At 39.4% G+C, this 25,650-nt stretch overlaps 1 protein-coding gene across 1 annotated transcript in view; it reads right to left on the minus strand.

Annotated features, from left to right (window-relative positions):
• The window catches only part of UMAD1 (UBAP1-MVB12-associated (UMA) domain containing 1), a 135,188-nt gene that overhangs the window by 21,529 nt on the left and 88,009 nt on the right, over positions 1-25,650 (minus strand). The window contains exon 3 of the mRNA XM_073333866.1: positions 21,320-21,405. Within this exon, the coding sequence (XP_073189967.1) occupies positions 21,320-21,405 (86 nt within the window). The remainder of the gene's footprint in view (positions 1-21,319; positions 21,406-25,650) is intronic.

Below are 25,650 nucleotides of genomic sequence, written 5' to 3' on the forward strand. Positions count from 1 at the left end.
CGCCATCTCCTTCTGTACCCCGGGGAGGTACAATGCTTTTGGTGCATTGAATGTTCTACGCAGAAGTCCCACAACATGACGGCTTCCTGGCACAGGGGAGTGGAGCGTGAACCCTCCTGTTTGTTGATTTAGAACATCGCCGTGGTGTTGTCTGTCATTACTGATGCACATTTCCCTGTTTTGTGGGTTCAGAAAGTCTGGCATGCTAGGCGCACTGCTCTGAGCTCCCTGACACTGATGTGGAGAGTGAACTGCTCCCGAGATCAGAGGCCTTGAGTTCTGAGATCTCCCAGATGTGCTCCCCAGCCCAGTGCTGATGCATCCGTCACTAGCAAGAGAGACCGCTGAGGGCTGGTGAAGGGGACTCCTGCACATAGTACATGAGGGTCAAGACACCACTGGAGGGAGTTGAGGACCTGGCGAGGCAGGGTCACAATCCTGTCCAAGCTGTCCTGGACTGGCTGATACACTGATGCTAGCCACGACTGAAGAGGTAGAAATCTGAGTCTGGCATGCTGTACTACATAGGTACAACCGGCCATGTGTCCTAGAAGTTTCAGGCAATTCCTTGCTGTGGTGGTGAACTGCCTGAGACATCAAATGATGTCATGCTTCTGGGAGATATGCCCTGGCCTGTGTAGAGCACCGCCCCTATAAATTCTATCCACTGAACCATGGACAGTGTAGATTTCGCCACATTCAGGAGAAGGCCCAGTTTGTTGAACTTCGTTCTTATGAAGTCAACTTGTGCCTCCACTTGAGCCCTGGAGTGGCCCTTGATGAGCCAGACGTTGAGGTATGGGAATACCTGTATCTGCCGCCTGCACAGGAATGCAGCCATGACTGCCATGCACTTGGTGAACACTCAAGGTGCTGCTGACAGGCCGAACAGGAGGACTGTGAACTGATAGTGGTTGTTGTTCACCACAAACCTGAGGTACCTTCTGTGGGATGGAATGATTGCAATATGAAAATATGCGTCCTTCAAATTAAGGGCAGCATGCCAGTTCCTGGATCCAAGGAAGGGATGATGGAGGCTGAAGATCATGCGGAACTTGAGTTTCTTCATGAACTTGTTGAGCTCCCGCAGGTCTAGGATGGGCCTGAGCCTGCCTTTGGCTTTCGGTATTGGGAAACACCGGGAAGAGAAGCCCTTGCCCTTCTGCTCCTGAGGAACCTCTTCCATGGCCCCTAGCAATAGAAGCAAGTGCACCTCCTATACAAGGAGCTGCTCGTGAGAGGGGTCCCTAAAGAGGGATAGGGAAGGGGGGGTGAAAGGGTGGCATAGACCACAGAATTGGATGGAATATTCTGTCTACTGTGTGGAGCACCCAACGGTCCAATGTGATGCAGGACCAAGCAGGGTAGAAAGGGGATAGTCGGGACAAAAAGGTAAGGCGGCGTGGATCCAGTCCTTGCACTGGTATACTGTCCTCGATCGCACCTTCAAAAGACCTGTTTCGGGCTCAAAGGTGGTTTGGATTGGCCAGAGCCCTTGCCTGAGGATGGGTGTGGCCTCTTCCTGCAGCTCCTATTCTTCCTCCTGGAACTGTCCTGCTGGTTCTGTTGTTGGTAGAACCATGGCAAAGATTGCGGCCTAAATTGTTTCTCCTGCATGGCGAGGATGTGAATGCCCAAGGACTTGAGGGTGTGAAGCCTTTTGTCTGTCTTTTCGGAAAACAGAGTCACACCCTCAAAGGGAAAGTCCTATACTGTCTGTTGGACCTCATAAAGGAGATCAGGAGCCCCTTCTCATGGCCACTCCCATAGCCATCACCCTCACGGCTGGATCAGCTCCATCCAGAGCAGCCTACAGGGAAGCTCGGAAAATGAGCTTACCCTCCTTGACCAAGGCCGACAATGGCCTGCTGATTTGAAATGTGAAGCTGCAACCCACCTGTAGAATAGACCTTCCTCCCAAAAAGGAGGAGTCTTTTCACCTCCCTGTTCTTGGGGGATGGTCCCTGGTAGCCTTGCTGCTCACACTGATTGGCAGTGTCCACGACAAGGGAATCAGGTGGCAGGTGCGAGTACAGATGCTCATAGCCCCTAGATGGCACAAAATAGCATCTTTTGTTGTGCTTAGCTGTGGGGGGCAACGAAGATGGGGTCTGCCATAAAGTTTTGGTCATGTCCAATATGGTCTTGGTAAGTGGCAGGGCAATGAGTGCAGGTCTGGAGGGGGCGAGGATATCCACCACGGGATCTGTGTCCTCCACTACCTTCTGAATACCCAAGCCTTGGGCAACTCGCCACAGCAACTGCTGCAACACACTGTTGTCTCCGAGGGCTGGGGCTATAGCAGTGCCCACCAGCGCCTCATCTGGCGAAGAAGAGGAAGAAGGCCATGTAAAGGGTGGCTGTTCCATTCTGTCAGCACCCAAGGGGTCCTGCGAATTGTGGGGATCCCGGGCTGGTGACAACCCAAATAGTGCCATGCCCCTTGGTGCTAGGACAGATGACACCCATGCCGGGGCTGTAGGTGGCGCTGCTGGCGCCACTATGGGCACTGGTGTCGCTGTCAGTGAGCAGAACTTTGAGCCACTGCTTCCTCTCTTTCAAAAAGTTCTGGGGTGAAACCTGCGGCAGATTCTGCTTGGCGCAGACCTCACACTTTTTGAACCCTGGGGACTGTGGCATACCACGGCTCCAGGGAGTTGGGGGGGGGGCAGAACCCCAACACACTCTAAACTAACTGTAAACTACTACTAACTACAGAACTATAAACAAATGACACAGATAGAGGCTCTTGTGAAAGCAACAGCTATGGGATGTTCCAGCTAACCGTCACTGGCGGTAAGAAGGAACTGAGGGGTAGCAGGTCGGCAGGGCTTTATAATTGAACGCCAGGAAGACACAACACCAGGGAGTGCCCTGGCCGACCAACGGATGCTGCTATGGGAAAAATCTTCTGGCTGCCGTGCGCGCATGCACACACGCACACCTGATTGGAACTGACATGAACAAGCACTCGAAGAACAGAATTTTCTATTAGATTTTATTGGTGAATTTATCAACAGCATCCAAGTGTGATATATTGGCATCCAGTGGCTATATCTGTTCAAGAGAATACTGTGTATCAAAAAAATGGTGCTTACTTAACCGCATTGTTCCAACCAATGGCCTATGCCAAGTGGCTTTTAGGAAGGTGAATCACCACCACAAGAGAGCAGATCTGTCCACTTGGAATAACTGGAGTTTCACCCACCCTTTCAATCTATTCTTTTATACCTCTATCCCCCCTTCCTAATCTGTGCTGAAGCTACAACATAGCACTAACTGTTGCGGCAGGAAAAGCAGAAAATCTTCTCTGAAACTGTAAATCTATTCTATGTCCAGTTATTGGAAAGGGGAGCTAAAGAGTTATGGATCCAGAATTCTCACCTTCATTCCACTGGACAGTAAAAAGTTCTGTATTTGGACTGTACAGAAAAAGAAGGCTGATTATTTGAGAAAAGAACTATGTAAGTAAAAACAATTTCACAATACAGTAAGAGGAAAATCTTTTAGTTAAGATGATTTAAGATGGGGGTGGAGAAAAAATTAATTTAAAAAAAAAATCAACAAATCCTTTAGCAACTGTACCACGTGGAAAGTCAGCCTAAACTAGAGGTTAGAAGTTATGGTTTCAAGAAAAGAACAAAATTTCTCCTGAATGACCTAATCTAGATAGCAAATTATAAACTAATGAACAACATCCATTTGGGTCTCTCACTGTGGAACGTGACTAACAGAAATCGCTCATTACACTGACAGTCACAGACATATTGGTAAAATTTTTAATATCTCTATCAAGAACAAAGATAAAGTTAGAGGAAACAGGAAAAGTGTCTTGGACTTTTCCAAAGTGCTTATAAGCTTGGAGTGATTTACAGACTATGTTGACTCCTTTGAATCAAGGAAAGGCTTCCTCAAGAGATATTTACTGAACAGTCTATGAACTATGGATGAAAATAAGTTTCCAAGGAAAACTAAATATGTTCAGAAAGGACAAAAAGGAGGAAAAAGCAGCTTAGTTATCTTATGGTGACATCAGAAAAACAACCAATTTTCCAGACCTTCTTTAGATATTTTTTCTATTAGAAAAGAAGATTACCTACTATAACGCCATTTTCCTGACAATACTTCTAGTCAGTCTGGAAATCATTAAATAGTTCTCTGAAGAGGGAACATGAATAGAGAGATGCTTTTCTAAATGTTTTAAGCTAGGATTTCATTTAGCAGTTTTAAATCCAAAATACAAGGGTATAGAGCTGTCATGACATCTGTTGGCTGGTTGCAGGCTTAGACACTTCTGAAATTTGATTATCTGAGCACCTTCAAACCTCAATCCTAAAAGGCTATACCTTAAGGATACCACAAAGATACTCCTTAGAGATTAAGTCTGTGTCACATGAGCTAGTATTGAATAGAGACAACTTGCAAGAACCATCTAAGGACTGGAGTTATAGATTCCTTTATTGATTAGCTGTAAGAGATTAACCCCCACACATTGAGGCTTCTACTTTTTCCAATTCAAGACATACAAAATATTTGCTGAAGTGAAAAGCATTAAAAAAAACTGCCAGTTATTATTTCTGAGCAAAGCACATGACTCTACTTTCTTGTAATATTTGAAGGCATTGTTCAGATTTTTCACATATTTTCTTTATAGCTCTCAGTTTTCATTTGCTCATAACTTTCCAGAACTAAACTTTAGGGATGAAATTTTCGAAGCTTGATTTCTGTCTGAAGGTGAATATTTTGGATGTTTGAGCAAACATTTCAGCCATTTTGGAATATGACAAAAGGAAAATTAAACTTTTTGAAATCAATGAGAGTTAGGTGTCTAGATGTTTTTGAAATATCTATAGGGACCTAAATACCTTTGAAAATCTGACCTGTAGTCCATTGCCAAGCATAATTTTGTTGGCAACTGAATTCTACAGACCAATACTATGTTGGGGGTAGGGGAGGGTTGGGTTGGTTTTTTGTTTTGTTTTTGCTCTGCTTGTGAAGGAAGGAGTCATAAAACAACACGGCCTGCCATTACTTTATCAAAAATACACATTATTTCAAACTAATCAGGATGTTTATGAGATAGTGTGAGACTACAACGTTTTGATTATTTTACTTGGCACTAATGCATTTATTTTCAAGACTATTACTATAAAATAATACCAGAGGGGAGATATATAAAAGAGAATTTGAGTATGTGTGTGTGTTGGGAGATTTTCATCAGTGAGACCAGAGAGTCAATGCTAAAAAGCTACCACAGAAGAGAAAAATCCATTTTAAATAAGAGTAGAAAAACAACCAAAAAAGCTATCCTTTTAAACTGGTATCAGCAATTCTGTAAAGACCAGTGAGTGCTGTGGCAAGCCATATGTAACAAAAAGCTTACATTTGTCTAGATATAGTCTGTATCCTGCTAAATAGAGACCTGATCTTGCAGCCCTTACTCATGTGCATAATCCCACTGGAGTCAATGAGACAGCAAATGTGAGTAAGGATTGGAGGAATTCTCATTGTGTAAACTGAAAAGGGCACATGCTGCTAGTTAATTGCAAACATACACAGGGCGACTACTTAGATGAAATAAAACAAAGAATGCTCACACATTGCCAAGTCAACCAGGTAGAAACCTGTTCCATTTCCTCCCTACCCTATGTATAGGCAAAAAGAGGGAGAATACAGCATACCTGCAACAGACAGACTCCCAGAAGCCAAACTGTAAGATTAACAATCAACAAACATTTTCAATATAAAGACCGTTGTTCACAGGCTTTACAATTTAGACTTAGGAGCCAAAGGAGTACAAATACGGTGATTTTGGAAATAATTAAGGAACACAGGATTAGAATAAATCAGTTGCTCATCCTATAGGTATCTCTCTCAGCTTACTGGTTCTCTAATTTGAAATGTAGGCTACTGAACCATGGAGAGAGAACAGAAGCACCTTTTCCCCTGTGGCACTGACGTTTATTTTATCCAGAAAATATAAATACAATATTTATTAAACATTAAAATATCTTGCTTTCAATTTCTAATAATGTGGTCATTAAAATAAACCAAAAAGTTACTTGAAAATTACTCCCTCATCTAACAAAGAAGTGTTAAAGTGTGAAAAGTTCCACACAATACAAAGTCCTTTACAACTCTGACTAGACTCAGAACTTTGATGGTGTTCTTATAAGACTTTTTGACAGACTGTAGACTGATACACAGTCATATCAACTTTTTCTTTTTTCCTGGCAGAGCTGAAGAAACAGCATGTTGGCTGGGCTGGGTTTCTGACAGCAATAGACTGCATACAAGAGTAGAAAACTCATACTCCTGGTTTACCAACACCATATGGATGTTTTGGATTGAAACATGTCAAGTTCTCACTAAATTGCCTTTTCCTTCCTAATGCAGTGGAATGAGCAGTGCTGCTTCCTTCTGCTGCCAGTTGAGGGAAAACTGAAGTAAACATTGTGATTCTGTTCAATTTCTGTTTAGGGTTGTCTTTCAGTCACCATTATATGCAGATGTGTCATATTGCAAAGGTCATTGTAACACGATGTTGTATCATGACATCAGGCTGTGATGACAGTAACAGCATGTATGGTATTTCAAGACAGTTGAAACATTTGGAAAGCCTTGCGGGGACTTTCAAGATTCACTCACAAAATCAGGATGGGTAACAACCTGACTGATCTGTAGCAGGACAGTGAGCCAGCACTACTAGGTTGCATCTCAAAAGTGAGGAATACTACAATCCATATTTTGGAGAAAAAAGAAACTACTGATAATGAGGAATTAATTCTATTTGGTGATTAATTTAACTGGAAGTTTCCAAAGAGGTGGCAAAAGGAAGAGAAGATTCTGGATCAAATTTGTAGAATTATACATTAATAATTTGGGTTCTCAATAACTACAAATAAGCATGCACGGTAATTTGCATAGTTATATAACTATTTAGATTCATAGTGGGTCATTTGTGCGGATGCACTTGGGAATGAAGTGGGCAAGATATGTTTGAACCTTTGAATGTAATATTCTAAAACTTTTGTTCATCATTTTTAGCACATCTATTCCCCTGTTCAAATTCAGCCTTCACAATACCTGTTTTGTCAGAGAACTGAACACTCTTTGATGACAGCTACCTATCAGGTTAATTATTACTGTGTGTGTTTAATATATACACATAGAAATATGTTGATAGACACAGTGTACAAGCCAAAACAATAAAAAAAAACACACTTGTCTCCTCTAAGTAGTAGTGCAGTCCAATAGTCTCCTATGGCTCAAACCTATCCCGTCATATCAACTCTGGAGCGGTCTCACAGGTCCAGTGGCATAACCACTGGTGAAGTAATTAGTGTCAGTCTCTCTCTGACATACTTCTCTTTTCCTTTTTATACAGTTTTCAATTTATAAAATCACCTAACGAGATAAAGGGCGCTCAAGACCCTTCCAGGAAAGAGTCCAAAAGTTTAACACAGTCTGCAGTCAATCAAATGACTAGAAGCAAAGGATAAACAAGTGAATCTTAAATTTTGATATAAATAATAATAATATTTCACATTTATGCAGAACACAAGAGCTTTGCAAAAAGGAGAATTGTCATTATCTTCATTTTATAGATAGGCAAGTCACTTCACCTCACTAAGGACACAGAGCAGGTCAGTGATGAAACCAAAATACAAACACAGATCTCCTGACTGCCAATCCGGTGCCCTCTCTCTTAGACTATGTTGCTTCCCATAAAATACTTAATGGATGGTAGCATGCTTTACATCACTACATAAGGAGCTTCAGAGAAGGGTTGCTAACTGACTGAGGCAACAGTGTAGCATGTGTTGTTACTAGTGAAATAAGCAGTCTAACATCCATGTCAGACTGAAAAAAATAAATGGTTTTACTTTCCCAAGATCAATTCATTGGTCAGTAGATTTTGTTGATCTTCATAATATGAATGTCCCTCTTTCTTGCATAGTTTGATCAACAGTAAAATAGGTAATAAGGCACATATTTAAATTATAATTAAGATTCATAGTTAATACTACATAGGAACAAACATGAGTTCTTACCTCTCAAAGATATAGTAGAAGAATGACAGACACATGACTGCACTGGTTTACATTCGCCTCATATTTTGAAAGCTATTCTCACCACCATACAAAAAAAAAAAAAAAAGACAGCGGGACAAATCCTCAGCTGGTGTAAATCAGCAAGGCTTCATTGAAGGCAATGTCAATATGCCAATTTACAGCATCTTATGATCAGGCCCTATAATTTTAAAAAGAAAGCTGTGATTCCAATTCACAACATGATACCATCCAAAGAAAAGTACTAGCTCACTGAGCTGCAGCAGGTAGGCCCAATTCAGCCCATTCTAATAGCAGATGACTTCAGCATGTAGTTTGTGGTGAAAGGAATAACCAAAGAATAGACAATTTGGACCAACATTCTGAAGGACTTTGTAGGTCAAGAGAAGCCCTAAAAGTTAATATGGCATATGACTAGCTAGTAGTGTAACCTAGCCAGAAACAGAATTCCATTATATGCTCAATCATGCTTGTACCAGACAGAATCCAAGCACACTACTTTCTACCATCTTAAGTCAATTAATTGTGTTTGTATGGGTAGTAGCAAAGAAGCCATTACAGTTGTCTACAATGGGGCAAAACAAAGAAGGACATCAGACAGTAGTCCTCAGATGGTAAACAACGTATTTAAACAGAACAGATGTCTATTATTAAAACGTTACAGCACGTCCAGCCTAGGACTTTCATCTTAAAGATCTAACCATAGAAATAGGCTGTATAATCATCATCATGTTCCCATTATGCCTCTGGTGTTTAGGGCAGCGATGAAGCTCCTCCACTCCTGTCTGATTCTGGCAAGTCTTTCTATGGTTCCCCAGCTGTGCCCCAGGTTTTTCAGCTCAGTTTCAACAGCTCTTTGCCATATTGTTTTCAAGTAGCCTTGTTTTCCCTTTCCTTCAGGTGCCCATTTTACTGCTACTCTGGTGATGGAATCAGTTTCCATCCAAAGCACATGGCCAATCCATCTCCAATGCCTCCTGGCAATGATGGTGCTCATATCTCTTGGCTGCACTGTGTTAATAGATCTTGGTTTGAGATTGTTCTGGGCCAAAAGATACGGAGGATTTTTCCTGAGGCAGGTTGTACGGAATGAAGATAGTTTGGACATGTCATACTTTCTTATTCCCCAACATTCTGCACTATAAAGTAATGTTGAAAGTACATAGCACTGATAAATCTTGAGTTTGGTTTTGTACGTTGATGATTTCCAGACTGTATTTAAGCTCCTGAAGATGTTCCTGGCTTTATTGATTTTGTTCTGGATGTCCTGGCTTGTTCCACTGTCCTGGCTGATGGTGCTGCCCAAATATGTGAATGTTTATATATTGGTGAGAACATAATCCTTTATCCATACTCGTATAATAGAGCTTCCCAAAAAGTAGGCTAAGAATTGAATGGCTGAATCTAGAGACACCTAGATCCTACAGGCAATAGCTCTTGTTTTTGTCATTAACTCATTAAAAAGATAATCCAGACAGCCAAACTTGGATATATCATTTAGGCAATCTGACAGCCCAGTCTCATTGCTAAAAACAAACAGGAGAGAGAATGATAGCACTGTCCAGCTTCTGAGTTTAAGTCAAACAAATGATTAAAAAGTTGACCAGCTCAAGAAAATGTGAAAGTCTATCAACTTAAACAACATTGCTATTACTCCTAAGATCCAAATAAAATGGACGTTAACAACAAAAATCTCACTTTGTCCTTTTTGGGTCTCATGATATCCAGCAGAAACTAAATCTGGTGACTAAGCCAGATAAGCAAGCACTGTTTACAGAAGTCTCAGAATCCTGGAAGATCACAGAGCTGAGCTAAATATGTTTTTTATAATACTGTCTTGTTTTGCAGAAGTTTTCCTAGTGATAGCATATGTTCCCAGAAATGTTGCACATTGCATTACAAGCACTTGACACACAAAACTAGACAGACAGATAGTTTTCCACTTGTTCCAGATCAGAGAGGCTTTTTGTCTCTGCCATTTCCATAGTCTGCTGTACCAAATACTCCAAGGAAGTTCCATTGAGCCATACCGTAGTCTTCCACATGAATTGTGGTACCTAGCCATAATTATGATTATAAGTATCTTACAAAGGTAAATAATTAAAAATGTCTAACACAACATAAATTGGATAACTAGGGATTAAGCAATCCCGAGGGAGTCATTCCCTCCCCCCCCCATAAAAACATACAAGAAGCTCTCCAGACACAGGGGAATAGCCACTAAGTATTTGAGGGGAGTATGAGGCCCATGAACGTGGAATCACCAGAACAAACAGTATACAATTAATAAGCAAAATTCCTTTAAATTACAAACCCAACATAGATTACTTTTAGTAGTTTCTTTTAATACAATTACTGTTACTACAGCTTCTGCCCATTAAATGTGATGACATCTGTTGGGTAAAGAGGGCATATTGGTCATCAATAAGAAGTGCAATATCAAACAAGACATGAGCAGCTTTACAAGATGACAATGGGGAGATACGAAGAACCAAAGTTATTACTATAAATATCTCTTTTGTTTCTTGTATCAATTTAACCCCAGGGTGTCCTCAACACCACAGACAGAGAGTAATCTTTATAAATCTAATTCACAACCGTACCATCTGTTAAATAATATTTTATATCACTCTCCACAAGTATATACTAACATAGTTGTCAAAGAGGGGCAAAAAATATAATTTTACTACCTTTCCCTGCCAATGGAATGGTGAACTACATGAAATTAAAGGAAAATATTACCAAAGCTTCAAAATACTATTAATGTATCTAAATAGTCTAACAACAATGCTGATGCTAGGATGCATTATAATCTTAATTTTAGAATCCTAATGAAAATAGGTTAAGACTGAATATTGACAAATTGTGTAATAAAAATGCAAAAGCTACAAACTGAAGTACTGTGAAAACTGATAAAACCATGGTATTTCCTATCACTGTAATATTGCAACTAAACTAGAAGCTTCATGTTTCAGAAGCAAAGATTATTTTACAGGTTCAGTCCTGAAAAATTCTGAGAACTCTGGCCCTTATCCAAAGCACAGCATTTAGGAATGTGTTCAACTTGAGGTATGTGAATAGTCCCACTGAAGTGACTTCAGTGAGACTACACAGGATGAATTGGAACCAGAGTGCTCAGTACCTTGCAGGGTCATGTCCGTATACTTGAAATTCCTCTGGCTGCATTTTACATAGTGTTATACCACTTCAGAATAGTGGAGACTGGAAATTGCTGAAATCTAAACAAGTTTCCTTGTGATATGTTGAAAAGGACAGAAAATAGTTATCAAGATGGTTGTTTTTATTTAGCTCTCACTTATGCACTGTGCAATTAAGTTTTATATTAAGTTAAGCAAGAACTATGTAAAGTGCATATCATTTAACTGACATGATTTAAAAATTTGCAGTGTTGCACCATAGTGTTCCCAGGATCTGACAGTGATGTGGCGGTTAGGTAATATCTTTTGTTGGACCAACCTCTGTTAGTGAGAGAAACAAGATCTGAAGGATAGCTCTGTGGAGCTCGAAAGCTTGTCTCTTTCACCAACAGAAGCTGATCCAATAAAAGGTATTACCTCACCCAGCTGGTTTCCCTCATGATTTAGAAAGACACACACAGAGAAACAAATCTAGTAATATCTAAGAGGAGAAGGAAAAGCAAAAAAGACAAAATTAACGGAGAATACTCAGAAGGTATTTGCTTCAAGAACCAAACTTTTCATAGTTTCACGTCTGAATAAGCAAGTTACCTATGGAAAATGACATGAAAATTATTTTTGATCACCGTTTTCCCTGTTCCCCAGTTAAAAAGTCCACATATTTTAAATTCTAAATCAGATAGTGTTTAAAAATAAAAGCCAGTTTGCAATGAGAAAATAAGGCTTTGATTCCTTTAAAACAACTGAACACTCCTGGTCAATTATGCACAACAAATATTTGATGCCCATTTGATGCCCATTGTGGTTTAACTGACAAATAGCTTTAAATAAATTGCAATATCTTTGCAGAATATTCTTCGAATTCATGTGTTACTATTAATGCACGAGTAAACCAGTTGTGTAATATTGTGTCTCTCACTAACAACACATTAAGTATATAAGATGGCAATCTGCAGTACAAAGTTAAATACAACAATTGTATAGTTTTTAGGGCTGTCAAGTGATTAAAAACAATTAATCACGATTAATCACACGATTAATTGCGCTGTTAAACAGTAACAGAATACATTTATTTAAATATTTTTGGATGTTTTTTACATTTTCAAATATATTGATTTCAATTACAACACAGAATACTAAGTGTATAGTGCGGTTTTTATTTATTGTTTATTATAAACATTTGCACTGTAAAAAACAGTATTTTTCAATTCCTCCATTGCAAGTACTGTAATGCAATCTCTTCATCATGAAAGTTGAATTTACAAATGTAGAATTATGTAAAAAACAACAACTTCCATTCAAAAAGAAAACAATGTAAAACTTTAGAGCCTACAAGTTGACTCAGTCCTACTTCAACCAATCGATCAGACAAACAAAGTTGGTTACATTTACCGGAGATGATGTTGCCCACTTCTTGTTTATAATATCACCTGAAAATGAGACCAGACGTTCACATGGCACTGTTGTAACCGGCGTCACAAGATACGTATGTGCCAAATACCCTAAAGATTCATATGTCCCTTCATGCTTCAACCACCATTCCAGAAGACATGCGTCCATGCTGATGACAGGTGCTGCTCGATAACATCCAGAGCAGTGCGGCCCGACACATGTTCATTTTCATCATCTGAGTCAGATGCCACCAGCAAAAGGTTGATTTTCTTTTTGGTGGTTCGGGTTCTATACTTTCCGCATCTGAGTATTGCTCTTTTAAGATCTCTGAAAGCATGCTCCATACCTCGTCCTCAGATTTTGGATGGCACTTCAGATTCTTAAACCTTGGGTCAAGTGCTGTAGCTACCTTTAGAAATCTCACACTGGTACCTTTTTTGCATTTTGTCAAATCTGCAGTGAAAATTTTCTTAAAACAAACGTGTGCTGGGTCATCATACGAGATTGCTATAACATGAAATATATGGCAGAATGTGGGTAAAACAGCAGGAGACATACAATTCTCCCTCCAAGGAGTTCAGTCACAAATTTAATTCATGCATTATTTTTTTAGTGAGTGTCATCATCATAGAAGCATGTCCTCTAGAATGGTGGCCAAAGCACGAAGGGGATATGAATGTTTAGCATATCTGGCACGTAAATACCTTGCAGTGCCAGCTACAAAAGTGCACTGTGAATGCCTGTTCTCACTTTCAGGCGACATTGTAAATAATAAGCAGGCAGCATTATGTCCGGTAAATGTAAACAAACTTGTTTGTCTTCATGATTGGCTGAACAAGAAGTAGGACTGGGTGAACTTGGAAGCTCTAAAGTTTTACAATTGTTTTGTTTTTGAGTGCAGTTATGTAACAAAAAAAAAAATTTACATTTGCAAGTTGCACTTTCATGATAAAAAGATTGCACTACAGTATTTGTATGAGGTGAATTGAAAAATACTATTTCTTTTATCATTTTAGAGTGCATATATTTGTAATAAAAATAATAATATAAAGTGAGCATTATACACTTTGCATTCTATATTGTAATTTAAATCAATATATTTGAAAATGTAGAAAAACATCTAAAAGTACTTAATAACTTTCATTTGGTATTCTATTGCTTAACAGTGTGATTAAAACTGAGATTAATCGACAGCCCTAATAGTTTCATTGTGTTTTTTTTTATATCCTTGTGATTTCTCCTTGAATTACAAACGAAAACACAAACACACACACACACACATACACACACATATCCGCAAGATTGGAATCCCAGTTTACTGATATCCAAAATTATCCATCTTCCTTCCATAGGAATTGAAATGTGTGCATTATTCTTGTGTTTGTTTTAGTATATTGAGGTTTTAAAAACTGTTTGGTGAATGGCCAAATACTCAGTAACATGGGTGCAAATATCTGCATGCGCCTAATTTATGGACACCAATTCCATATCTTAATTTGCATGCATGTAGCCAGTTATGATTTAGGCACCCCCAACATGATGTTTCCACGTGACAAACACTTTGAACATCTCTACGCCTTAATATTTAAAAATAAAATAAAAGATTTACTCCCCAAGTAAAATCCAATATTTAATTCTGGAAACTTCTCCCTTTCTTCCTCTGAACACGTAAAACACTTTGAAACAATGCAAGATCAAAAGTACATTTTACATAGTTTATGAAGAGCTATGTTGTCAGCCATTGTCAAACTTCAGGAAGGTCTGTTTTCTCACATCCCAGCCATAATTTACTGAATCTTCTCCAATGGTGACAACATTGTGCATTTGACCTAGAAACTCAGATACTGTGGTGACTGTTGGCACATAAGTTCCACTTAAACCCTGTTTTGAGGGATCCCTGCAAAAAAGATGAATTTCACCTTTAATATGTGTTGTTCCATTTAGGAACTAAAGTGATGCATAGGTCTCGGGCTGCCCTTCTTCACAGGGATGAATTTCATGCTAAAGGTAATTTTCCCAACATCATGCTCAGATGATTTGCATGACTCTGAGATCAGAATAGAGCCCAACAATGAGGTATATAGAGTCCAACCCTTGTCTAGTAGGAATTATGTTAAAAGATAACAGACATTTCAAATACATACAGTTTTATACGCTGCTTTTCTTTGTCAGTTGTCACAGAGAATCCTAACCTGAGATGGGACCATTCTATTTGATTTCATTCTGACCATTGACAAGAGCCAGACTATGTTTTCGTTTAAAGACAACTCCCTCTTCCTCCAATGGCCAAACTAAATAAAAATGTGCACTTAAAATACACAGATAAACTATATACATCACAATAGATCATACAGATAGCATCTGTAGCATAAAGGGAGATGAAGAACATTCCAATGAGCAAATTGCAGAGAGAATAATCAAGCCAGGGGCAGATGTGTACACTCAGGAAGTAAGATTCCATTGTTTTAATAGAGAGGGAGTAAGAATTCATTGAAAGGTGAACTTGTTACTGTTAAGTTTCTCAATTAATTCCAAAACCACCTCTAGTGACACTTCAATCTGTTACAATTCCTCAGATTTGTCACCTACAAAAGACGGCTCAGGTTTGGAATCTCCCTAACATCCTCAGCCGTGAAGACTGAAGCAAAGAATTCATTTAGTTTCTCTGCTATGACTTTATTGTCTTTAAGTGCTCCTTTTGTATCTCGATCGTCCAGGGGCCCCACTGGTTATTTAGAAGGCTTCCTGCTTCTGATGTACTTAAACATTTTGTTATTACCTTTTGAGATTTTGGTTAGCTGTTCTTCAAACTCCTTTTTGGCTTTTCTTATTACATTTTTACATTTAATTTGGCAGTGTTTATGCTCCTTTCTATTTGCCTCATTAGGATTTGACTTCCACTTTTTAAAAGATGCCTTTTAATCTCTCTCTGCTTCTTTTACATGGTTGTTAAGTCACGGTGGCTCTTTTTTAGATCTTTTACTGTGTTTTTTAATTTAAGCCTCTATTATGGTGTCTTTGAAAAGTGTCCATGCAGCTTGCAGAGATTTCACTCTAGTCACTGTACCTTTTAATTTCTGCTTTACTAACCTCCTCATTTTTGCATAGTTCTCCTTTCTGAAATTAAATGCCACAGTGTTGGGCTGTTGAGGTGTTCTTCCCACCACAAGAATGTTAAATGTTGCTATATTATGGTCACTATTTCCAAGCGGTCCTGTTATAGTTACCTCTTGGACCAGATCCTGTGCTCTACTCAGGACTAGATCGAGAGTTGCCTCTCCCCTTGTGGGTTCCTGTAACAGCTGCTCCAAGAAGCAGTCTTTTAAAGTATCGAGAAATTTTGTCTCTGCATTTCATCCTGAGGTGAAATCCTTGAAATAATTGAAATCCCCCACTATTACTGAGTTCTTTATTTTGATAGCCTCTCTAATCTCCCTTAGCATTTCATTGTCACTATCACTGTTCTGGTCAGACGGTCGATAATAGATCTCTACTGTTATATTCTTATTAGAGCATGGAATTACTATTCATAGAGACTCTATGGAACATGTGGATTCATTTAAGATTTTTATTTCATTTGAGTCTACATTTTCTTTCACATATAGTGCCACTCTACCCCCATCTCCGCACGACCTGTTCTGTCTTTCCGATAATATTTTGTATCCCGGAATGACTGTGTCCCATTGATTGTCCTCACTCCACCAGGTTTCTGTGAGCCCTATTATATCAATATCCTACTTTAACACAAGGCACTCTAGTTCACCCATCATATTATTTAGACTTCTGGCATTTGTGTACAAGCACTTTAAAAACTTGTCACTGTTTATTTGTCTTCCCTTTTCTGATGTGTCAAATTCTTTATGTGAATGTTTCTTGTCTGATCTGGCCCATACTTTATCCTCTTCCATCCTCTCCTCCTGACTAAAACCTAGAGAATCTCTATCAACAGACTCTCCTCTAAGAGAGGTCTCTGGCTGATCCACGTGCGCCTCTGCAGCAATCGGCTTTCCCCCATCTCTTAGTTTAATGCCACACAGAAAGCAGAAGGAGAAATAGTTCCAAGGCTAAATTATATAGCTGTTCCTAAACATTTTATATATGATGGTTAAAAGGAAAAAAAACCATTTCATTGTAAAGGAGTACTTGTGGCACCTTAGAGACTAACCAATTTATTTGAGCATAAGCTTTCGTGAGCTACAGCTCACTTCATTGGATGCATACTGTGGAATCTTATGCTCAAATAAATTGGTTAGTCTCTAAGGTGCCACAAGTACTCCTTTTCTTTTTGCGAATACAGACTAACACGGCTGTTACTCTGAAACCTGCCATTTCATTGTGGTACTGCATACATTTAAAACTATGGGACTATGCAGAGTAGGTTCATGTTTAGAAAAAACATCATTTATTTTTGAGGGGGAAAATTGAAGTGCTTGTGTGCATACCATGTACAACATTTTTGGGGTGCAAATGCATTAACATGACATATGGATAGGTTCATCTTGTTTATCTGTAATTGCTTCTGTTTCAATGCCTAACTTAACTCGTCATAATTCATTACACCATATATTTACAACTTGTACCATACCATTACCAGAGAGCCATCTTTAAACTTTCCTAAATTGTTCCCTTTCAAAATCAATACTGGAGTGCATGCTGAACAGAATATCACAGTCTTAGCTAGGTCTCCATCTAATTATTAGTAGTAACATCCTTTTCAAGCTGGAAAACAGGTAAGGGCTGACAATTTATGACCAATCACACAGGATACGAGTCTGTTACAGCTCTTCTCTATAGAGCTCATTTGTTCAGCTTAAACTGTAGATGCTCAGGCTTTCGGTTCTGGGGGTCTCGATTCAATTCTTAATGTGTTAGCTAAAATGACAACTGACACACTTTCATATTCCACAGCTGACAAAGTTAGTGAGAAAGATCTTCTGATTACTTGTCTACATGTGGCTAAGATTTCAAATTTGATTGACAAAAAAAAACCTGTTAGATTTCTCTGCATTCTTCTTGTTCTTGATTACTGTCCTAGAATTTCTCATTTTTATTTTATTATTTTTGCTTATGTAAACCTTACTTGATCTTAAATATTTTGTTTAGTCTTCACTATTGTATAGATTAAATTTCCACCGCTACCAACAGTCTGAGACAGAGTCAGAACTATTATGACGTAATAATTTATTTCAAATTCAAGTAAAAATCTTCAATACCTAATACCATGTATAATGTCTAATAGGTTTGAAATAAAAAACTGATCATACCAAGCTGTACTAGATTAGTCCTTCGCTAGTGTTGCCTGCTGTTGCTGTCAAGTGTTCACACTGTGACTGGGTTCATAAAATACATGGTGCTCTGGGTCCATCTTCAAGTCAGTACCATATAACCAGCTAGGGCTGGAAAACATCTACACTTGGGCCATTCACTTATAATGCATAATGTCCTGGAGTGTGCTTTGCTGTATATGTGGGTGCGAGTTTGTTTTGTTAAGTTCGTTTTGAAAAACTCACATTCTATCATTGTGGTATTTAGGACAATGAAAACAATATTTGCATCAAGGGCTATATAATGTGAAAGCTTTGTTAAACCTTTACTTGCACTATCATTTGTTGAGGATTTGGTGGTATTTACATAAACTTTTAGATGTACCACTGATGCAAAACATTCTTCTTTTCTTTCTCACTTAACACTTACGTAGTTTAGCACATTGTCAATCTGTCCACTATCTAGTAGGATGATTTATTTTTTAAATCATTTACCTACCATGTGGAGTCGGGATATCGAAACCATTCAAAAAATGGTTGCTTCAGCCTGGTGAAGCTAGGACCCAGATATTCAATGGCAGTTACAAAACAGAGATAAAATTTTATTTTATCACACTTTGCTTTTAAAGACTGAGAAATATTTATTCCTTTAAATTTGCCATGCTTAAGAATAAGTTTTTGGACATAAGGACCAGTACTGACTTTCGTTGCTGTGAATTCTAGCATAGCACTTTCTAGGATCTGCAAAGCCGCAGACAACAAAAGACCCTCTCATTGAAAAGTAGGAGTCTTCAGTTACAATGGTGAGCTTGCAGGTGGTCATGGTGGGTGTTATCACTTAGTACAGATGGTCTGGAGAAGTTAACATTCAGGCCAGTCTATTGAGTCAGGAGCTCACAGCTTTTCACTCAGTGTTCAGTGCCTTAGCCTCAGTCTCCCGGGCACTGGAGGGTCATGCCAGGGCATCAATTATTTAGGCACTGTCTACTCCTTTTATCCAAAGTCAATTTTTTTTTGGTGCTAGACCTATCTGTACCTCCATTTTAATGGCTTTGTCAATACCGTCTTCTGCAGCTTTTAGGAGGCAACTTGCTATTGCATCCCCTTTTCACATCTTACGCTATCATACCATGGGATCCGGGTGCTCCCAGAATCATCCTCACTGCCATCTGAGACAGACTCTAAGGTTCATTCAGGATCCCTCGCCCTTGTCAGCCATATATTCGCTACTGTTGGTGTGATGCTGTAAAATTCCTAGTGGTTTCACTTTGGACATTTAGTTCAAGGGATGAATCTAGCACATCCCTATGGACCAGTAGACCCTATTGGTCACCAAAGGCTCAACTCCTTCCGGTCAAGAATACCAGATGATATTTCCTTTAAGTGGGTGAAGGGAGACCACCTCTAACCAGATCTAAGTCTCCAAAATGAATGTTGTCATTCTAACAGAAAACACCTTCTCCTTGACCTTCATGTGATTTGGAAGACTGAGAATACTAGAAAGTTTCAGTTAGCTCAAAGTTACAAACCCTCTGGTGTAGGATTAAGGGAGTTCTTGTCAAATTTGTGGATAGGACAATGGCTGCATGTGTGGAAGTCTTCTGAAATAGGGATTTTGGAGAAAAGAGCTTTCCTTTTTAAAGTTATAGGAAGAACTTTCTTCTCTGGTTTTAGAGAAGAGGATGGTGTGGTGCTGTATGGAATCTGGGGGACACTTGAGGATATTATGAATATCAATATTTTAAAATTGTAATGAGTTATGCCAGATAGGCCATGTAAGGTATCTGCAAAAATGTTATAATTTGCCAGATATGATCATCTCATTTATGTGTTTGTATCACCTTTGTATTATGTGTTAAAGATATGTATGTATGTCTGTATTTCAAACTTGTACTATGCTTCTGGGTGACACCCCCAGATAGTTTGGCCATCAGCTCTGCCTACCCTGCTTGCTGGCCCACTGAGGACCATCAACTATACAACTGACCCATTGAGAGAAGGCAGATACACCTTATGACTCAGCAAGGCATGCAGGGGCATGCCTATGGACAGAACTCTAAGGCTTTACAGCCAGCCATATGTTGGACAGCTTGTGTTTGAAACAAAGTAAGCACAGGCCACATGGCAAAAGACTATAAAAGGCAGCTGCATCTTCTCCATTTTGTCTTCAATCCTGCTTCTTACATCTGGAGGAACTTTGCTACAAACTGAAGCTCTGAAAAAAGGACTGAATGACCCATCCAAGCTGTGGATTTGTTCCAGAGGGACTTTCGAGCCAGCAAACTCACCAGTACTGCTAGGAACCAGATATATGGACTTTGAAGTTTTTGTATGTATGTGACTGCTTTACCATTTAGCATCTCTCTTCTTGTTCTTTCTTTTTTCTTTATAATAAACCTTTAATTTTAGACACTAAAGAATTGGCTGACAATGTTGCATTTTGGGTAAGATCCAAACCTATAGTGACCTGGTAATGTGGCTGATCCTTTGGGATCAGAAGAACATTTTGTATATGTGAACAGAGTTTAAAATAACTTCTCACCGTAGTGGATCTAGGTGCTGACTGGGAGCCAGAGACTGAAATACAATGGGGGGTAAAGGGGGCTGTGTGATTTCTTTTTTGCTTCTTGATAACCAGTGTGGGAGATCAGAAGTGCAGTTGTGACTGGTTGGGGGAGTTTAACTTCAGTGTTACTTCCAAAACTGGTGGGTATCTGCTTTCCCTTTCGCAGCCTGCCCTTGGCATTTCCAGTGAGGGCTGCCCCAGGCACCCCTGGTCACAGATAGTTCAATGGTTTGGGTGTTAGCCTGGAATTTGGGAGACTCAGGTACAATTCCCTACTTTGGCAATTCATGTGTGACCATGATCAAGTCACTTTCTCTGTGCCTCAGTTCTCCATCTGTAAATTGGACTACTACTACTTTACAACTCCTTTGTGAGGATACAAACATTTCAGATTAAGCAGCACTCAGATGCTATGCTAATGCAGGCTATATAAGAACCTTAGATTGATAGAAAGAAAAGGAGTATTTTCCACTGCATGCATACAATGAAGTGAGCTGTAGCTCACGAAAGCTTATGCTCAAATAAATTTGTTAGTCTCTAAGGTGCCACAAGTACTCCTTTTCTTTTTGTGGATACAGACTAACATGGCTGCTACTCTGAAACCTTAGATTGATAGAGAAAGGCTTGAATGCAACAGCGCTATTACAGTTGTGTTTCTCTACCACACTGACTTTTCTTTGACGCTCAGCAGGACCTCAGTTTATTTAGATTAAAAAATTCAATCACATCTATGCCCTTGTCTGCAAAGCCAGACCAAAATCTACTACCTAATATCCTTAGAGATCTCTGGAATAGCAGCAGTTTATTCAATAATCTTCTGCTAAGAAATGTCACCAAAGACACTTAAGGAAATGTAGTCTCTCTTACCTGAACAGGTTGATTGTATGTAGGTCCTGTCTCAGGAAATGAACTTTTATCTTTAGATGCTCTTCTCTGTTCATTAATTGTATCACCTATCAAAGCAAAAAAATAAATGTATTTTAGTGTAAGGTTTTCTATTTTCCACACAAACTAGTAAATCAATTTCTGGAGTACTAATCTCTAATTATATGATTCACTGTACAAGGGAGATTTAAGTCTACATATGTTATTTCCACATTTATATTTTCCAGCTTGAATTCAAGGAAAAAACCATATACACATGCATTTTCGGAAGCAGTCCACACAATCATAATTGGTGGTGGTCTGTGAGAAAACACATTAAGATGAGACCCAAATTATGAAAAAATCTAGAACCCTTGTTTTATAGTGTTCTGGGAATATTCCAGCAGAGCCATTCTGGAAAAAGCAAAAATGCTGTCAGCCTTTGAGAGGCAGCGGCAAAGTGAGGATCTGGAGCTCAAGCACATCACATACGCAGTTAAAAAGCATGCACCAGACAGTTGTCTTCAAAAAGATGTGGTGGATGCCACAGCTGTAGCAGGCAAAATCATAGTAAAATTCTAAAGACCATGAACTTGAATTGATCTTGAGTAGCAAAAGTACAAATAATAATTTTAACAAACAATTTAAAAGAGTGGTGAGCAGATAATTTGGAAAGGTGCAAAAATTATTGTAGTCAGATTATCCCGTATACTCCCAATTATCCAAATAGCATATGAACATAAGAATAGCCATACTGGCTCAGACCAATGGTATATCTAGCCTTGTATCCTGTCTTTCAACAGTGGCAAGTGACAGATGCTTCAGAAGGAATGAACAAAAAAGGCAATTTATCAAGTGATCTATCCCCTGTAGTCAAGTCCCAGCTGCAAGCAGTTAGAGATTTTGGGGACACCCAGAGCATGGGGTTGCGTCCCTGACCATCTGAGCTAATAACCACTGATGGACCTATCCTGAATGAACTTATCTAATTCTTCTTTTTAAACTCAGTTGTACTTTTGGCCTTCACATCATCTCCTGGAAAGGAGTTCCACAGGTTGATTGTGTATTGTGTGAAGTAGTACTTCCTTATGTTTGTTTTAAGCCTGCTGCCTATTAATTTCATTGGGTGACTCCTGGTTCACGTGTTACATGAACACTTCCTTATTCACTTTTTCCACACCATTCATGATTTTATAGTCTGCCATCATTTCCTCTGTTAGTTGTCTCTTTTCCAAGTTGAAAAGTCGCAGTCTTATTATTCTCTCTTCTTTTGGAAACTGTTCCATTCCCCTATTCATTTTTATTGCCCCTCTCTGTGCTGCTTCCAATTATAATATTTCTATTTAGAGATGTGACAACCAGAACTGCTCACGGTATTTAAGGTGTGGGCATATCAGGGATTTATATAGTGGCATCATGATATTTTCTGTCTTATTATCTGTCCCTTTCCTAATGGCTCCTAACGTTGTGTTAATTTTTTGGACTACCACGGCACATTGAGCAGATGTTTTCATAGATTCATAGATACTAAGGTCAGAAGGGACCATTATGATCATCTAGTCTGACCTCCCGCACAATGCAGGCCACAGAATTTCACCCACCCACTCCTGCGAAAAACCTCTCACCTATGAGCTAGTGAAGTCCTCAAATCATGGTTTAAAGGCTTCAAGGAGCAGAGAATCCTCCAGCAAGTGACCCGTGCCCCATGCTACAGAGGAAGGCGAAAAACTTCCAGGGCCTCTTCCAATCTGCCCTGCAGGAAAATTCCTTCCCGACCCCATATATGGCGATCAGCTAAACCCTGAGTATATGGGCAAGATTCACCAGCCAGATACTACAGAAGATTCTTTCCTGGGTAACTCAGATCCCACCCCATCTAACATCCCATCACAGGCCATTAGGCCTATTTATCATGAATATTTAATTACCAAAACCATGTTATCCCATCATACCATCTCCTCCATAAACTTATCGAGTTTAATCTTAAATCCAGATAGATCTTTTGCCCCCACTGCTTCCCTTGGAAAGCTATTCCAAAACTTCACTCCTCTGACGGTTAGAAACCTTTGTCTAATTTCAAGTCTAAACTTCCTGGTGGCCAGTTTATATCCATTAGTTCTTGTGTCCACATTGGTACTGAGCTTAAATAATTCCTCTCCTTCTCCGGTATTAATCCCTTTGATATATTTATAGAGAGCAATCATATCTCCCCTCAACCTTCTTTTAGTTAGGCTAAACAAGCCAAGCTCCTTGAGTCTCCTTTCATAAGACAAGTTTTCCATTCCCCAGATCATCCTAGTAGCCCTTCTCTGTACCTGTTCCAGTTTGAATTCATCCTTCTTAAACATGGGAGACCAGAACTGCACACAGTATTCCAGGTGAGGACTCACCAGTGCCTTGTATAACGATACTAAAACCTCCTTATCCCTACTGGAAATACCTCTCCTTATGCATCCCAAGACCGCATTAGCTTTTTTCACAGCCAAATCACATTGGCGGCTCATAGTCATCCTATGATCAACCAGTACTCCAAGGTCCTTTTCCTCCTCCGTTACTTCTAATTGATGCGTCCCCAGTTTATAACTAAAATTCTTGTTATTAATCCCTAAATGCACGACCTTACACTTCTCACTATCAAATTTCATCCTATTACTATTACTCCAGTTTACAAGGTCATCCAGATCCTCCTGTAGGATACCCCTGTCCTCCTCTAAATTGGCAATACCTCCCAGCTTTGTATCATCTGCAAACTTTATTAGCACTGTCATAAATGTAAAGGGAAGGGTAAACCCCTTTAAAATCCCACCTGGCCAGAGGATAAATCCTCTCACCTCTAAAGGGTTAAGAAGCTAAAGGTAACCTCGCTGGCACCTGACCAAAATGACCAATGAGGAGACAAGATACTTTCAAAGCTGGGAGGAGGGAGAGAAACAAAGGGTCTGTGTCTGTTGGTATGCTGCTTTGCCGGGGATAGAACAGGAATGGAGTCTTAGAACTTTTAGTAAGTAATCTAGCTAGGTATGCGTTAGATTATGATTTCTTTAAATGGCTGAGAAAAGAATTGTGCTGAATAGAATGACTATTTCTGACTGTGTGTCTTTTTTGTAACTTAAGGTTTTGCCTAGAGGGATTCTCTATGTTGTGAATCTAATTACCCTGTAAGGTATCTACCATCCTGATTTTACAGGGGTGATTCCTTTACTTCTATCTACTTCTATTTCTATTAAAAGTCTTCTTGTAAGAAAACTGAATGCTTTTTCATTGTTCTCAGATCCAAGGGTTTGGGTCTGTGGTCACCTATGCAAATTGGTGAGGATTTTTACCAAACTTTTCCCAGGAAGTGGGGTGCAAGGGTTGGGAGGATTTTGGGGGGAAAGACGTGTCCAAACTGCGTTTCCCAGTAAACCCAGTTAGAGTTTGGTGGTGGCAGTGGTTATTCCAAGGACAAAGGATAAAATTAATTTGTACCTTGGGGAAGTTTTTAACCTAAGCTGGTAAAAGTAAGCTTAGGAGGTTTTCATGCAGGTCCCCACATCTGTACCCTAGAGTTCAGAGTGGGGGAGGAACCTTGACAAGCACACTCCCACTTTTTGTGCCAATGTCAGTAATAAAAAGGTTAAATAAAATTGGTCCCAAAACCGATCCTTGAGGAACTCCACTGGTAACCTCCCTCCAGCCTGACAGTTCACCTTTCAGTAGGACCCGTTGTAGTCTCCCCTTTAACCAATTCCTTATCCACCTTTCAATTTTCATATTGATCCCCATCTTTTCCAATTTAACTAATAATTCCCCATGTGGCACGGTATCAAACGCCTTACTGAAATCTAGGTAAATTAGATCCACTGTTTCCTTTGTCTAAAAAATCTGTTACTTTCTCAAAGAAGGAGATCAGGTTGGTTTGTCACAATCTACCTTTTGTAAAACCATGTTGTATTTTGTCCCATTTACCACTGACCTCAATGTCCTTACTACTTTCTCCTTCAAAATTTTTTCCAAGACCTTGCATACTACAGATGTCAAATTAACAGGCCCATAGTTACCTGGATCACCTTTTTTCCCTTTCTTAAAGATCAGAACTATGTTAGCAATTCTCCAATCATACGGTACAACCCCTGAGTTTACAAACTCATTAAAAATTATTGCTAATCGGCTTGCAACTTTGGGTGCCAATTCCTTCAATATTCTTGGATGAAGATTATCTGGGCCCCCCGATTTAGTCCCATTAAGCTGTTTGAGTTTTGCTTCTACCTCAGATATGGTAATATCTACCTCTATATCCTCATTCCCATTTGTCATGCTACCATTATCCCTAAGATCCTCTTTAGCCTTAAAGA

The sequence above is a fragment of the Lepidochelys kempii genome, chromosome 2 (assembly GCF_965140265.1).
Source record: "Lepidochelys kempii isolate rLepKem1 chromosome 2, rLepKem1.hap2, whole genome shotgun sequence".
In the NCBI taxonomy this organism is placed as follows: domain Eukaryota; kingdom Metazoa; phylum Chordata; order Testudines; family Cheloniidae; genus Lepidochelys; species Lepidochelys kempii.